The following is a 17,356-nucleotide window of genomic DNA, read 5'->3' as shown; positions in this document are numbered from 1 at the left end:
TTCATCTCTGTTCCCTTTCTCTTAGTCCTTCCTCCTTCTCTCACATCTTCTCCACTCAAAAACTCCAGCATTCCGTCTTTGTTTCTTTTGCATCATGATTTGGTTCTGTCATAGTCTTAATTCTTTACCCAGGCCCTGAGGTGCTTTTCCTAAGAAACACTCACCTCTGAAATAAAGGCTGCCCAACCCCAGAACAAAGTACAGACTACAGCCTAATGGCCAAATCCAGCCACCCACCACCTGTTTTTTGAATTAATTTTATGTTTTTATTGATACATAATAGATGTCCAGGGTTTTGGGGTACATATGATAATGTAATACATTCATATAATTTGTAAAGATCAAGTCAGCATACTTAGGATATTCATCATCTTAAATAATTGTCTTTTCTTTATGCTGAAAACCTTCAAATTATTCTCCTTTAGCTATTTTGAAATAAACAATAGGTTATTGTAAACTTACATTAATAGTCATCCCACTGATCTATCAAACACTAGGTCTTAATTCTTCTACCAAGCTATATATTTGTGCCCATGAAACCTCTCTTCATTCTGTATTTTTGCAAATAAAGTTTTATTGAAACACAACTGTGCCCACAGTGACACATTGTCTGCGGCTGCCAGCATGCTACAGTGGCAGAAGTGAGTCCTTGCAACAACCACCATCTGGTCCACAAAGCCAAAATTATTTATCATCTAAAACATTTACCCTCTGATCCTTTGCAGACAAAGTTTGTCAGCCCTGCCCTAGAAAATGCGGAAGCTCACAATTCACTTTGTTTTTCTAAATGGCATGGTAGCATTTATTTGCTGTTTTCTAAATAGTATAGTAGCATTCATTGTTTCCCTCTTTCTTTGATAGCTACTGTGTATTAAGTCCTTGCCATGTGCCATGCAATAGCTTCATTGTTTTAGGTCTTCCTCACAATAATCAGCCCTCTGAGATGTGTACCCCATTTTGCAGGTGGAGAAACTGGGTCTCAGAGAGACTAAGTAACTTCCTCCAGTGGATAGAGCCAGGTTTGGGACTGAAGAATGGCTGTCATTGAAACCTGAATTGGGAACCTCCCCGGTATTGCACCTGAGTGGAGTGCCACACATGTGCTAGTTGTCTGTTCTTCTCTGCTGCCCTGCGGGGTTGAGCAGTCCTTGAAAGCAGTAGCCTAGTGCTGACTTTCTTTTGGTATCCCAGGGCCCAGTGACAGGGTGGCACAGGGCAGAGATTGGTGGGTATTAATGGAGCTGTTTTATATAGGATAAGACTGAGGCCCCATCCCTTGGGCTTAGGTCTTAATGGCTGAGACATGTCACCACCCTTGTTGAGACGATGGCCCCTCTCTTTCCTCTCCTCCCCACCTGCCAAGGTCTGAGAGGCCAGGAAGAGGGTGTGAAGCCCTATGGAGATGGCTTTGTCCCCTGACATTTTATCCCCATTTGGGATGGGTAGAGGTATCTTTCTTCGGATCTGTAATAACCAGACCTCTTTCCAGGCTTTTTATGTTTTTTTGTGTGTGTGTTTGTTTTCACATTTTGAAGTAATAATACATACTTGTAAATAATTTTGGAAAAATCAAGAAAATACAAAGAACACGATAAAAATTATCCATAATTATCATACTGTAATATTATTTTGTAGCATTGGGGAGCAAGGAGAGGATGAAAGTTTTCTATGCCATTAAGTATTCTTTAAGAACATTTCGCTAAAGCTTTGTTTTTTATTTTCTTATTACCAAAGCTCTATCTCAATGCAGAGGGCTTGGAAAACAAAACAAAAAAAAAGCACCAAGCAAAAGCAATCCATTATCTTTTTACTTTCTAGAAAGAACCTCTGTTAACATTTCAGTGTGTGTCCTTCTGGTGTGTCCTTTTTGATTTTAATTGGAATTGCATTAAATTTATAAATTAATTTGAGAAATGACATCTTTACAATATTGAGCCATCCCTTCCAAGGAGTAAGTTATGTCTCTCCATTTATTCAAGTCTTCTTTTATGTCCTCTAGTAAAGTTTTGTAGTTTTCTTGATATAGGAATTGCACATTTATGGTAAGGTATTTTGTTTTTTTGTTGTTGCTTTTGTGAGTAGCGTCTCTTTTTTTCCCCTATAATTCCTTGCTGTTTATTGCTGCTATGTGGGGAGGCTATATGTTTTTCTATATTTGTATGCTGGCCTCTTGATGAGCTCTCTGTTTACTTTCTGCTGGGTTTTCACCTGATTCTCTTGTGTTTTTAAGAGAACCATAATAAGCATCTGCAAGTAACATTAATTGTGTCTCTTTTCTGATTGCAACATCGTGGTTTGTTATTTTCATCTTATTCATATCATGATTTTAAGGAATATTTTATTACGAAGAATATCTGTCATACACACAGAGAGAGAGTGGCATAACGAATCCTCATGTGCCCCTCATCTGGCCCCAGCAAAATCCAGGGCCTCTTCTGCCCCATCTGTACCCACTTTGCATCATGTGAGTAAAATTCCTCCCACATTTTGGATCCAATTTCAGTCACTGTACCATATCATCCTATGCTTTGATTGATAATGCCTACAAGTTGTTCTGCCATATGGGTGGGTTTTAATATATTGAGTTATCTCTTGCTTTTGGACATTAAGCTGTTTCTATTTTTCTCAATATTATGTAAAAAAAAAAACCCTTATCCATAGATGTGTTTATATATCTCCAACTTTCTCTAAATTTATATTCCTAGAAATTGAATTACTGGGTCATATGGTATTTTGATCATTTATTTCCCTTTAAACACATACACACAATCACGACGGCTTTTCTGATGAGAAATGTAACACATGTTCACTGCAGAACTTTTTAAAAATACAGAAAAACACAAAGAAGGAAATTCAATTTACCCATGAGCCTACCACTCAGAGAAAACCACCCTTAACTTTTGGTACGAATTCTTCTTGTCTTGTTTTATGCACGTGTGTGGCACGTCGATGCACACCTGTGTGGATGCACACGCATACACACTTAAGTGTTACAAACTGTAAGCATGCTGGAGTACCCTGGAAGGGACACAATTATGTGTTCACGTGTTCAAACATTACCCTTTTTTCTTTTTAATAGATTGTATTTTTTGGAGCAGTTTTAAGTTTTACAGCAAAAACTGAGTGGAAGGCACAGAGATTTCCCACATACCCCCTGGCCACACACATGCATAGCCTCCCTCCATGATCAACATCTGCCACCAGAGAGGTACATTTGTTACAATGAATGCACTTATACTGACACATCATCATCATCCAAAGTCCATAGTTTACATTAAGGTTCACTCTTGGTGGTGCACATTCTGTGGGTTTCGACGAATGTATAATGACATGTATTCACCATAATAGTATCATACAGAATCGTTTGACTGCCCTGAAAATCCTCTGTGTTTTTACCAATGCATCCCTCCCACCTCTACCCACTGGAAGCCACTGCTCTTTTTACTATCTCCATAGTTATGCCTTTTCCAGAATGTCAGTAGTTGAAATCATATAGTCTGTAGCCTTTTCACATTGGCATCACTTAGTGATAGGCACTTAAGTTTTATCCTTATCTTTTCATGACTTGATAGCTCATTTCTTTTACGTGCTGAATAATATTCCATTGTCTGGATGTAGCCAGTTTGTGTATCCACTCCCCTACTGAAGGATATCTTGGTTTCTCCCATGTTTGGGCAATCATGAATAAAGCTGCTGTACATATCCATGTGCAGGCTTTTGTGTGGACATATTTTCAACTCCTTTGTGCAAATACGAAGGAGTGCCATTGCTGGCTTGTGTGGTAAGAGTTCGTTTAATTTCATAAGCAACTGAAAAATACGTCTTTCAAAGTGGCTGTACTATTTTGCATTCTCACCAGCAATGAATGAGGGCTCCTGTTGTCCCACATCCTTGCCAGGCTTTGGTGTTGCTAGTGTTCTGAATTTGGCCATTCTAATAGATGTGTAGTGGTATCTTGTTGTTGTTTTAATTTACATTTCCCCAATGACATATGATATGGAGTATCTTCATGTACTTATTTTCCATCTGTATATCTTCTGTTAAGGTCTTTGGCCCACTTTTTAATAAGGTTGTTTGTTTTCTTGTTGTTGAATTTTAAAAGTGGTCTGCATATGTTGGATAATAGTCCATCATCAGGCTGGGCGCGGTGGCTCATGGTAATCCCAGCACTTTGGGAGGCCGAGGCAGACAGATCGCTTGAGGTCAGGAGTTCAAGACCAGCCTGGCCAAGATGGTGAAACCCTGCCTCTACTAAAAACACAAAAATTAGCCGGATGTGGTGGTGGGTGCCTGTCATCTCAGCTACTCAGAAGGCTGAGGCAGGAGAATCACTTGAACCCAGGAGGCAGGGGTTGCAGTGAGCCAAGTTTGTACCACTGCACACCAGCCTGGGCAACAGAGCAAGACCCTGTTTCAAAACAAAACAAGACAAAAGTCCATCATCAAATACGTCCCAGTCGGTGGCTTGGTTTTTCGTTCTCTTTACTGTGTCTTTTGCAGAGCAGAAAATTTTAATTTTAATGTAGTCCGGCTTATCAATTCTTCCTTTCATGGATCATGCCTTTGGTATTATATCTAAAAAGCCATTGCCAAACCCAAGATTATCTAGATTTTCTTCCATGCTATCTTCTAGAAGTTTTATAGTTTTGCATTGTACATTTAGGTCTCTGATACATTTTGAGTTCGTTTTTGTGAAGGATGTAAGTTCTGTGTCTAGATTCTTTTTTTGCATGTGAATGTCCAGTTGTTCCAGCCCATTTGTTGAAAAGTCTATCTTTTCTCCATTGTATTGCCTTTGCTCCCCTGTCAAAGATCAGTTGATTTTATTTATGTGGGTCTGTATCTGAACTCTCCATTCTGTTCCAATGATCTATTTGTCTATTTATATGCCAGTTTCACGCTGTCTTGATTGCTTATAGCTTTATAGCAATTCTTGAAGTTGAGCCAGTCAATCTCCCAACGTTGTTCTTCTCCTTCAATATTGTGTTGGTTATTCTGGTCTTTTGCCTCTCTATGTACACTTTAGAATCAGTTTTTCAATAGCCACAAAATAACTTGCTGAGATTTTGATTGGGATTGCACTGAATCTATACATCAATTTGGGAAAAACTCACATCTTGAAAATAATTGACTTTTCTTATCCATGAACATTGAAGGTCTCTCCATTTATTTAGTTATTCTTTGATCTCTTTCATTAGAGTTGTGAGTTTTACCTACAATACATCTTGTATATATTTTGTTAGATTTATAACCTAAGTGTTTCTTTTCTTTGCATGCTGATGTAAGTGGTCTTGTTTCTATTTCAAATTCCATTTGTTCATTGCTGGTATATAGAAAAGTAATTGACTTTTGCATATTAACCTTATATTCTGCCACTTTTCTATAACTGCTTATTAGTTCCAAGAGGTAGCTTTCTCTTTTGTTCCTGATTCATGTGGATTTTCTACATAGGGGATCATGTCACCTGTAAACAAAGACAGTTTTATTTCTTCCTCCCCAATCTGAATTTCTTTCATTTCCTTTTCTTGTCTTATTGCATTTGCTAGGACTTCCAGTGTGATGTCAAAAAGCAGTGGGAGAGGGGACAGCCTTCCCTTGTACCTGATTTTAGTGGGAAAGCTTCAAGTTTTTCACTATTATGTATAATGTCAACTGTAGGGTTTTTGTAGATGTGCTTGAGAAGAATGTGTATTCTGCTATTAATATTCTTTATGAAGTTTTGGACATTCCCCTTTATTCTTACTTTACTGAGAGTTTTCATCATTAATAGGGTGTTGGATTTTGTCAAATGCATTTTCTGCATCTGTTGATATGATCATATGATTTTTCTTCTTTGGCCTGTTGATATTGATATAATGGATTACATTAATTGATTTTTGAATCTTGAAACAGACTTGCATACCTGGGGTAAATCCCACTTCATTGTGTTATGTAGTTCTTTTTATAAATTGTTGGATTCGATTTGCTAACATTTTGTTGAGGATTTTTGTATCTGTATTAATGAGAGATATTGATCCATAGTTTTATTTCTTGTGATGTCTTTGTCTGGTTTTGGTATTAGGGTAATGCTGGCCTTGTAAAATGAGTTAAGAAACAGTCAAAAAAGAAAAGAAAAGAAATAGTCCTCTGCTTCTATCTTCTGAAGTAGAGTGTAGAGAATTTGTATTATTTCTTTCTTAAATGTTTAGTAGAATTTACCAGTGAACCCCATCTGGGCCTGGTGCTTTCTGCTTTGTCAGGTTTATTATTAATTCAATTTCTTTAATAGAGATAGTCCTATTCAACTTGTCTCTTTCTTCTTGCATGAATTTTGACAAATTGTGTTTTTTAAGAAATTCATTCATTTCATCTAGGTTAGCAAATTAGTGGATATAGAGTTATTAATATTCCTTGATTATATTTTTAAGTCCATGAGACCTATAGTGATGTCCCCTCTTTCACTTCTGATACTAACAATTTGTATCCTCTCTCTTTTATTCTTAATTGACCAGATTAGAGGCCTATCAATTTTATCTGTCTTTTCACATGACCAGCTTTTGGTTTCATTGACATTTTTCTATTGATTTCTTGTTTTCAATTTCATTGATTTCAGCTCTAATTTTTATTATTTCTTTTCCTCTGCTTACTTTGGATTTAATTTGCTCTTCTTTTTCTAGTTTCCTAAGGTGGAAGCTTGCATTATTAATTTTAGATCTTTCTTCTTTTCTATTTTATGCATTCAGTGGTATAAATTTCTCTCTACGCACTGCTTTCACTACATCCCACAAATTTTGATGTTATGTTTTCATTTTTATTTAGTTCAAAATATTTTTAAATTTCTTTTGTGACCCATGTGTTATTTGGAAGTACATTGTTTAAGCTGGGCATAATGGTACGTGACTGTAGTCCCAGCTACTCTGGAAGCTGAGGTGGGAAGATCACTTGAGCATAGGAGTTTGAGTCCATATATCAAGACAAGGAGGAGGAGTGGGGGGAGGAGGAGGAGGAGGGGGAGAACAAGGAAGGAGAAAGAAGGAAGAAGGGGAAGGGGAAGGGGAACATTGTCTAATCTTCAAGTATTTGGGGATTTCCCTGATCTCATTCTGTTATTGATTTCTAGTTTAATTCCATGGTGGTCTAAGAGTGACATTAAATGATTTCTATTCTTTTAAATTTGTTAAGATGTGCTTTATGGACAGAATGTGATCTATATTGCTGAATGTTCCATGTGAGCTTGAGAAAAATGTGTATTCTGCTGTTGTTGACTGAAGTAGTCTATAGATGTACATTATATCTGATTCACTAAGGCTGTTGTTGAGTTTAACTATAACTTTACTGATTTTCTGTCAACTGAATCCGTCCATTTCTGATAAAAGGGTGTTGAAGTCTCCTAGTAGAATAGTAAATTCATCCATCTCTCCTTGCCTCCTGTATTCTGATGCTCTCTTTTGAGCACATATACATTAAGGATTGTTATGTCTTCTTGGATAATTGACCCCTTTATCATTATGTAATGCTTCTCTTTATCTCTGATAAAGTTCCTTGACCTGAAATCTTCTCTGTCTGAATACAGCCACTTTCAATTTCTTTTGATTGATATTAGGATGGTATGTCTTCATTCATTTACTTTTTTATTGTGGTAAAATACAAATAACATAAAATTTGCCATCTTAACCATTTTTAAGTGTACAGTTCAGTAGTACTAAATACATTCATAATGTGCAACCATCAGCACCACTCATCACCATAGCTCTTTTCATCTTGTAAAACTGAAACTCTATAACTCTATACCCATAAAGAATAACTCCACTTTTCCCCCTTCCTCTAGGGTCTGAAAACCACCTTTCTATTTTTTGATTCTCTGATTTTTGGCTACTCTACATACCTCATATAAGTGGAATCATACAGTATTTGTCTTTTTGTGGCTGGCTTATTTCACTTAGCATACTGTCCTCAATGTTTACTCATGTTGTAACTTTTGCCCGAATGTCCTTCTTTTTTGAGACTGAATAATATTTCATTGCGTGTCTATGCCACATTTTGCTTATTCATCCATCTATCAATGGACACTTGTGTTGATTCCATGTTTTAGCTATTGTGAGTAAAGCTGCTATGAACATGGGTGTAAAAATATATGTTTGCGTCTTTGCTTTGAATTCCTTTGGGTATATACCCAGAAGAAATGCTAGATATATATAGATATATAGTAATTCTATTTTTAATCTTTTGAGGGACCACTATACTGTTTCCCCCAGTGGCTTACCATTTCACACCTCCACTAACAATGCACAAAGGTTCCAATTTCTCCACGTCCTCCCCAACACTTCTTTTTTTATATAGTAGTTATCCTAATGGGTGTGAGGTAGTATCTCACTGTAGTTTTGACTTGAATTTTTCTAATTATTAGTGATATTGAACATCTTTTTATGTGTTTATTGGCCATTTGTAAATCTTCTTTAGAGAAATGTCAAGTCTTTTATATATTTTTAAACCAGGTTGTTTATTTTTTGTTGTTTTTGAGTTTTAAAAGTTCTCTATATGTTCTGGATATTAATTCCTTATCAAGTATATGATTTGCAGATATCTTCTCCCATTCTATTGGTTGCATTTTACTCTGTTAATAATGTCTTTTGATACACAGTTTTTTGGACATTTTTTATTAAGCTCAATTTGTTTTTCTTTTCTTGTCTGTGCCTTTGGTGTCGTATCCAAAAGATTGTTGCCAAATCCAATGTCATAAAGTTTTTGTTCTATGTTTTCTTCTAAGTGTTTTATATAGTTTTAGGTCTTACATTTAAGTATTTGATCCATTTTGAGTTAGTTTTTGTATATGGTGTTAAGGATCCAAATTCATTCTTTTACATGTGGATATTCAGTTATTCCAGCATTATTTTTTGAAAAGACTATCCTTTCCCCATTCAGTGGTCTTGGCACCTTTGTCAAAAATCATTTAACCATACATATGAGGTTTTATTTCTGGACTCTATATATAGTTTACCTTTATGCCAGTATCACACCGTTTTGATTACTGTAGCTTTGTAGTAAGTTTTGAAATCAGGAAATGTCTTTCAATGTTTTCTTCTTTTTCAAGATTGTTTTTGGCTATTCGGATTCTTTTGCAATTCCACATGAATTTTAGGATTGGTTTTTCTATTTCTGAAAAAAAAGTCATTGTGATTTTCATTGACATTGAAATGTAATAAGAATTTCATTGAATCTACAGACACCTTAACAATATTAAGTCTTCCAGTCCATGAACATGGGATGTATCTACATTTATTAATGTCTTATTTAATTTCCTTCAACAATGTTTTGAAGGATTTTTTACATTTAAAATTTTATTTTTTGTGGGTACATAATAAGTATATATATTTATGAGGTTCATGAGATGTTTGCCTGTATTATTTTCCTTCTCTCTAAAGAACATCTTTTAGTATTTCTTGTAAGACACACAGGCATGTGATATGTAATGATCACATCATAGGAAATGAGGTAGCCATCCCCTCAAGTATTTATCCTTTGTTTTACAAACAATCCAATTATGCTCTTTTAGTTATTTTTAAATGTACAATTAAATTATTATTGATTATAGTCACCCTATTGTGCTGTCAAATACTAGGTCTTATTAATTCTTTCTAATTATCTTTTTTGTACCTATTAATTACCCCCACCTCCCCCCACCCACCCTACCACCACCCTTCCCAGCCTCTGGTTACCATCCTTCCACTCTCTATCTCCATTATTTCAATTGTTTTGGTTTGTTTTGAGAGTGTGTGATGTTTGTATTTCTGTGCCTGGCTTATTTCACTTAGTGTAATGACCTCCAGTTCCATCCATGTTGTTGAAAATGACAGGATCTCATTCTTTTTATGGCTGAATAGTACTCCATTGTGTATAAGCACCACATTTTCTTTATCCATTCATCTGTTGATGGACACTTAGGTTGCTCCCAAATTTTGGTTATTGTGAACAGTGCTGCAACAAACATAGGTGTGCAGATATCTATTCAATATACTGATTTCCTTTCTTTTGAGCATATATCCAGCAGTGAGATTGCTAGATCATATGGTAGCTCTATATTTAGTTTTTTGAGGAACCTCCAAACTGTTCTCCATAGTGGTTGTACTAATTTACATTCCCACCAACATGGTATGAGGGTTCCCTTTTCTCCACATCCTCAGCAGCATTTACTATTGCATGTCTTTTGGATATAAGCCATTTTAACTGGGGTGAGATGATATCTCATTGTGGTTTGGATTTGCATTTTTCTGATGATTAATGATGTGAGCATCTTTTCATATGCCTGCTTGCCATTTCTGTGTCTTCTTTTGAGAAATGTCTATTTAAATCATTTCCCCATTTTATTTTGTAGTCTTCATTGTACAGGTACAAGACTTTCATCATCGTAGTTAATTCCTAAGTAGTTTGTCCTTTGTGAGATTATTATAAATGGAATTATTTTTGTGATTTCCTTTTCAGATTGTTAATTGTTAGGTATAGAAATGCAACTGATTTTGTGTATTGACTTTGTATTCTGTTACTTTGCCAAATTTTATTAGCTCTGTATTGTATTCTGTTACTTTGCCAAATTTTATTATATGGATATAAGACCATATCGTCTGCAGACAGATAATTTTACTTTTTCCTTTCTAACTTGGATGCCTTCTTTTTCTTTTTCTTGCCTAACTGCTCTGGATAGAACTTCCAGTACAATATTTAATAGAAGTGGTGAAAGTGGGCATCCTAGCCTTGTCACTGATCTTAGAGGAAAAGCTTTCAGTCTCTTACCATTGAGTATGACATTTGCTGTGGGCTATTCATAAATGGCTTTTATTATGTTGAGATAGTTCCCTTTTGTTCCTAGTTGTTGAGTGTCTTTTATCATGAAAAGTTGTTGAATTTTGTCAAATGCTGCTTCTGTATTGATTCAGATGATCACATGTCTTTCTTTTCCTTTATTCTGTTAATATGATGTATTATATTGATCAGTTGTTATGTTTTGAACCATCCTTGCATTCCAGGAATAAATTTTTCATCTGTTCATTTACTTTTATTTTATGTGCACCTGTATAGTTAAAGTAGGTTTATTGTAGACAACATATAGTTGGATCTTGTTTTTTGATCCATTTTGACAATCTCTTTTACTTGATGCATTTAGACCTTTGATGTTTAAAATGAGAATTGATATAATTGGATTAATATCCACCTTATTCGTCAGTGTTTCCTATTTGTAGCCCTTGTTCTTTGTTTCTATTTTTGTCTTCCTGCCCTTTTCTGCCTTTCACGATTTTAAAAGTATATTTTAACATTTCATTTCCTCTCCTCACTTAGCATGTCAGTTGTACTGTTTTTAGTATTTTCCCTAGAATTTGCAGTATACATATGCAACTAATCCAAGTCCACTCTCAAATAATGTTATACTGCTTCACAGATAGTGTCTTTTATAATAACAAAATAATTCTAATTCCTCCCTCCCATCCTTATATCATTGCTATCATTCATTTTGCTCATAAATAAGCATACATAAGTGAATATATATGAATACATTGTTGCTATTATTATTGTGAACAAACTATTGTCTGTTAAATCAATTAAGAATAAGAAAAATACATTTTTTTAAATTTTACCTTCACTTATTCTTTCTTCAATGTTCTTCTTGTATGTAGATTGAAGTTTCTGACCTATATTATTATCCTTCTCTCTAAAGAACATATTTTAATAATTCTTGCAAAGCAGATCTACTGGCAACAAATTTCACTGATTTTTGTTTGTCAGAGAAAGTCTTTATCTCCACTTTTGAAAGATAATTTCTCAGGATGCAGAATTATAGGTTGGTTTTTATTTTCTCTCAATACTTTATATATTTCACTTCACTCTCTTCTTGCTTGCATGGTTTCTGAAGAGAAGTCAGATGTAATTCTTATCTTTTTTCCTCCATAGATAAGACGTATTTTTCTTCTGGCTTCTGTCAGGATTTATTCTTGATCTTTGATTTTCTATTGTTTGAAAATGATATGCCTCAGTGTCATTTTGGGGACATATTTCCTGCTTGGTGCTTGGTGTTCTCTAAGGATGCTAGATCTGTGGTTTGGTGTCTGACATTAATTTGGGTAAAGTCATTACTGTTTTCAAATATCTCTCCTGATCATTTCTCTCTCCCTTCTCCTTCTTGCATTTCCATTAGGCATTTTTACAGCCACAGTTTTTGGATATTCTGTTTTCTTCTTCCAGTCTTTCTGCTCTTTGCTTTTCAGTTTTGGAGGTTTCTATTGAGATATCCTCAAGCTCAGAGACCCACTTCTCAGCTGTGTTCAGTCTACTTATAAGCCCATCAAAGGCACTCTTCATTTCTGTTACAGTGTTTTGTTTTGTATTTTATCTCTGACATTTATTTTTTTTCTTAGAATTCCCATCTCTTTGCATATCTGTTCTCGCATGCTGTCCACTTTATCCATTAGAACCCTTAGCATATTAATCATAGTTGTCTTGAATTTCTGGTCTGATAATTCCAAAATCCCTGCCATATCTGAATCTGGTTCTGATGCTTGCTCTGTCTCTTCAAACTATGGTTTTTATGCCTTTTAGTATGCCCTGTAATTTTTTCTTGATAGCTGGACATGATGTACTGGGTGAAAGGAACTGCTGAAAATAAGGCCTTTAGTGATGTAGTGGTAAGGGGTGGGGAGAGGGGGGGAGCATTCTATAGTGCTATGATTACATCTCAGTCTTTTGGTGAGCCTGTGCCCCTGGGCTGTGAACTTCACAGGTGCTTCTCCCCCACCTACCCCACAACACACACGTAGATGGGATAGGATGGCTAGGGTGGGCTGGAGTTGAGTATTTCCCTTCCACCTGGTCAATTAGTCTCTCATGAAACCCCAGCAGGTTAGGCTCTGGCTAACTAGTTTCCCCTGATGACAAACCTTGTTAAAAAGAACGGAATGCTGTGGCATATTTTGAAATGATTCCTTTTCCCCTTTCACTGCCAGAAGTACATGAGGATTTTTCTCCAATATTCACTTAAGAACCTGGTAGAACTTCAGGAGTAAAACTCATAAAAGCGTGGGGGCTCAGTGAAGGCTTCCCTTGAGGTTTTTGTCTCTCAGAATTATGCACACTGAGACTCCAGCAACTAGTCAATTACACTTTCGGTTTTCCTGCCTGCACACCGATTCCCATGGAAGTTTCTGCTCCAATAAGTTGTAATTCCCTCTATTTACCTATCTTTCCAATTCTGGGGGCAGTGGTTCGCCCTGTGACCTCACTTCTTTTACAGATCTAAGAAGAGTTGTTGATTTTTCAGTTTGTTCAGCTTTCGCTGGTTGTTAGGACAGAGTGGCAACTTTCAAGCTTCTTACATGCCAGACCAGAGCCTGGAAACCACTACTTTTTAGAATTTTCAGAACAATTGAAATAATCCAAATACCCATCAACTGGTGAATGAATAAATAAAATGTGGTACATCTATACAAAGTAATATTATTTAGCAATAAAGAGGATTAAAGTACTGATACATTATACTAATGTGGATGAACCGCAAAAGCACACTAAATGCAAGAAGCCAGATGCAAAAGACCACCTATTGCATGATTCCATTTATGTGAAATGTTCAGAAAAGACAAAAAGTAAATTAGTGGTTGGCTGGGAGTGGGAATGAAAACTATAATTGACTGTAAATGGGCACGAGGATTCTTATTGGGTGATGGGAAGGTTTTAAAACAGGATTGTGCTTATGGTCATAGAACTCAGTAAATTGACTAAAAATCATTGTACACTTTAAAACAGGTGAATCTTGTAGAATGTAATAATACCTCAACCAAATCAATTGTTAAAAATAATAAAAGTTTTACTGGAAAAAATATAGAAAGGCATTAAGAACAAAACAAGAAATGTATTCTATTCTTATGTTAAAGACATAAGTTCTTCCTCTTCTAAAGGAAATTGTACTGCACCTCTGCCTTCATTGTTCACTTAAAAATATACGTTGGATATTTCCTGTGTCATTAAATTTTTGTGATTATATGTAAGTACATAGACAATAGTTCACTATTTCTCTGGTTGGACGTCCCTAGATCTCCTTCCCCTGGTTGGATATCCCTAGATCTCCTTCCCCATACATGATCCATATGCCCACTGTTGTTGTTGGGGTCCATTTCTAGACATCAAAGTCCCGAGTCAAAGAAGTAGACATTTTTAGGGCTTTTGGTAAATTTCTAATGTCCATCTCGACAGGCTGGGTATACATTGCCCCCTCCACCCACAGTTAAGCAGGTGTCTATTTCTAAACAGCTATTCCCGCACCAAAGCTGGAGCTGCGGTTTATTTTGTATCTTTACCAACGGGATGAGCAAAACATGGAATCTCATTGTTGGTTTAAATTGCGTTCATTTAAATTATTAGGGAAGTTGCACACTTCTTCATACATTGATAGCTCCTTTGTATTCTTTTTTCTTTTGTTAAATATTCATACTTTTTCTTTGCACATTTTTCTATGGGAGTATTTGTCCTTTTTGTAGAATTTAAGTGCTTTTTATAAAATAAGAGCATTCATCTTTATGCTCCCACATATGTTACAAATATTTAATTCAAGTTCGTGTTTGTAATTTAATTTTGTTTTTGGTTTTTAATGGGTAGAAGTTTTATGTTATTTTTGTGGATCTCTCAATCTTTCTTTTATGGTTTCTGATGTTTTTGAAAAGTTTAGAAAGGCCTCCTCTACCCAATATTGTAAAATATTCACCTATATTTTCTTTTTCGGTACTTTTATAGTATTTTATCTCCTCCTCCCCTTACCCATTTGCCATTAATCTTTAATTTATCTGGAATTTATTTTATGTATAGATTAAGATTGAATTATAACTTAAATTTCTTCCAAATAATTGAATAATTGTCACAGCACAGTTAATGAATAATTCATTTACTTACTGATTGGAAATAGCCATCTTTCTCATGTTTTAAATACTTATCTCTACTTGAGTCTCTTTATGGGAGCTTTTATCCTGTTCCTTTGATCTATCTGTGTTTTCATATGCTATTACAACATGAATTTAATTATTTGGCTTAATGATATATTTTAAAATCTGGCAGTACGAGTCACCTCTCGTTCTTTTTAAAACATGTTTTGGTCATTAGTTCATGTTTAGTCTTTCAGATACATTTTAGAGTCATTTTATCAGGAAAAGAAAAATCCTTTCATGACTCTGATTGGAATTAAACTGAAAAATTAATTTGGAAAAACTGACACCTCTATACGTGAACTTTACTATTCAGAAACACACCATGCCTCTTCATTTAAGGCTATGTTTATATCTCTCATGAAAGTGTTTTGCTTTTTTTTTTTTAATTTGTTTTGGTCATTTTTTAGTTTTTTTTCTTTTCTTTTTATTTTTGTAAAGACAAGGTGTCACTATGTTGCCCAAGCTGGTCTTGAACTCCTGGCTTCAATCATCGTCTTCCTACCTTGGCCTCCAGAAGTGTTGGGATCACAGGCATAAGCCACTGCTCCCAGTCTGTTTTTGTTATGTTTTAAAACTGGAATTGCAACCCAGCATGGTGGCTCACACCTATAATCCCAGCACTTTGGGAGGGAGGCCAAGGCAGGTGGTTCGCCTGAGGTCAAGAGTTCCAGACCAGCCTGGCCAACATGGTGAAACCCCATCTCTACTAAAAATACAAAAATTAGCCGGGCATAGTGGCATGTGCCTGTAGTCCCAGCAACTTGAGAAACTGAGGTTGGAGAATCGCTTGAACCCAGGAAGTGGAGGCTGCAGTGAGCAGAGATTGCGCCATTGCACTCCAGCCTGAGCAACAAGAGTGAAACTCCATCTCAAATAAATAGAACAGGAATTGCACGCTTCTTATTTGGTTTATTATTAGTTATTCAATGTTTTTGCTGATATTGTAAAAGGATTTCATTTGCTATTACGTTTTTTTACTGATTGTCACTGATATGAAGAAACACTACTAATTTGTGCTAATTGGTCATTTAACTTAACTCTCCTGCCAGCTCTTTCTTGTTTTCATGTTTAGGGATTATTTTAAGGTTTTTATATCATTTGCAAATAAGAATTTGTTTCTCTCCAAATGTTGTGCCTCTAAATTATTTTTCTTTCTTATTTCATTGGTTAATGGTGTGGTGCGAATCCTCCCCCATGCCTCTTATTTTTCTTTAATGAGAATGCCTCTAGTTTTTCACCATTAGTATGATATTAAAGGCTGATTTAAGCTTAAAAAGCTTCAAGGAAGTATCTCTTCTGGTGCTATTTTATTAAGCATTCTTAACAGCAATAGATATTGGATTTTATTAAATGTCGTCTTGCATTTTGTGAGTTGGTTTTTTTTTTCTTATTTGAACTATTGATGTGATACAATGATATTCATAGATTTCTTTATATTGAACCAGTCTTAGATTCCTAGAATAAAGCTCTGCGTGATCATGGTATGTTATCCTGGTAATATCCTGGTAGATTCTGCTTGCCAGAATTCTATTGAGAATTTTCACAGCAATATTAATAAGTTGGTAATCTTATTTTGGCCCTGTCAGGCTCTGTTATCAGGAATTTGCTGGTTGAGTGAAATGAACGAGGAGGATTTTCTTATTTCTTGTGCTCCTGCACACTTTCTAGGTATGGCAGTTACCTAGGATATTATTGAACATTTCAGGGAGCAGGCAGCTTGTCTATAAAACCTTCTGAGCCAGGCATGCTTGGTAGAGCCCCATCCCTCCTCCCAACCACACACAATTTTACCCATCTTTCACAGGAGGAATCTTCGAGTATGCGGACGGCCCCAACGCCCAGGTCATGAACGCTGAGGAACACGCCTTTCGATTTTCTGCCAACATCATCAACAGGAACAGGACTCTGCTGCCCAATACAACCTTGACCTATGACATACAGAGGATTCACTTCCATGACAGCTTCGAGGCAACCAAAAAGGGTGAGTGTGCAGCTCCTGCCTCTGTTCTCTTCCCAGCCTGGGGATAGGAAGCGCTGCATTTGCTGGCCAAGATCCTGGGAACGGGCCAGAGCTCCAGGTAGGTTTTTCTACCTGGTTTGGGCTTGAAGTCAGAGTGCCTGGACTTGCATCCTAGCAACTCTGATATTAGTTGTGTGACCTTGGACAAAATACACTGTGCCTCACTTTTCTCATCTGTGAAATGGATGCATTTCTGTAAAGTACTTAGAATAGTAAGCATTGGCATGTAGGAAGTACCATATAGGACTTTACTCTTACTGCACTTGGCTCCTTTGCCCTCCACATACTGAGCTACCAGGTCAGGGACCCAATTTCTGTGTCCCACCCACCTGCTTCTCTTTGCCTTGCATTCTGGCGGTCAGAGTCCCTGATATTGAGCAGTTACTGCTGATATACATAA

General features: G+C 36.1%; 1 protein-coding gene across 1 annotated transcript in view; it reads left to right on the top strand.

Annotated features, from left to right (window-relative positions):
- The window catches only part of GRIK3 (glutamate ionotropic receptor kainate type subunit 3), a 238,670-nt gene that overhangs the window by 125,968 nt on the left and 95,346 nt on the right, over window positions 1-17,356 (top strand). Inside the window, exon 2 of the mRNA XM_025392326.1 lies at window positions 16,741-16,917. Coding sequence (XP_025248111.1) covers window positions 16,741-16,917 — 177 coding nt within the window. The remainder of the gene's footprint in view (window positions 1-16,740; window positions 16,918-17,356) is intronic.

The sequence above is a fragment of the Theropithecus gelada genome, chromosome 1 (assembly GCF_003255815.1).
Source record: "Theropithecus gelada isolate Dixy chromosome 1, Tgel_1.0, whole genome shotgun sequence".
Lineage (NCBI taxonomy): Eukaryota > Metazoa > Chordata > Mammalia > Primates > Cercopithecidae > Theropithecus > Theropithecus gelada.
This window is presented reverse-complemented; position numbering and strand designations above follow the sequence as displayed.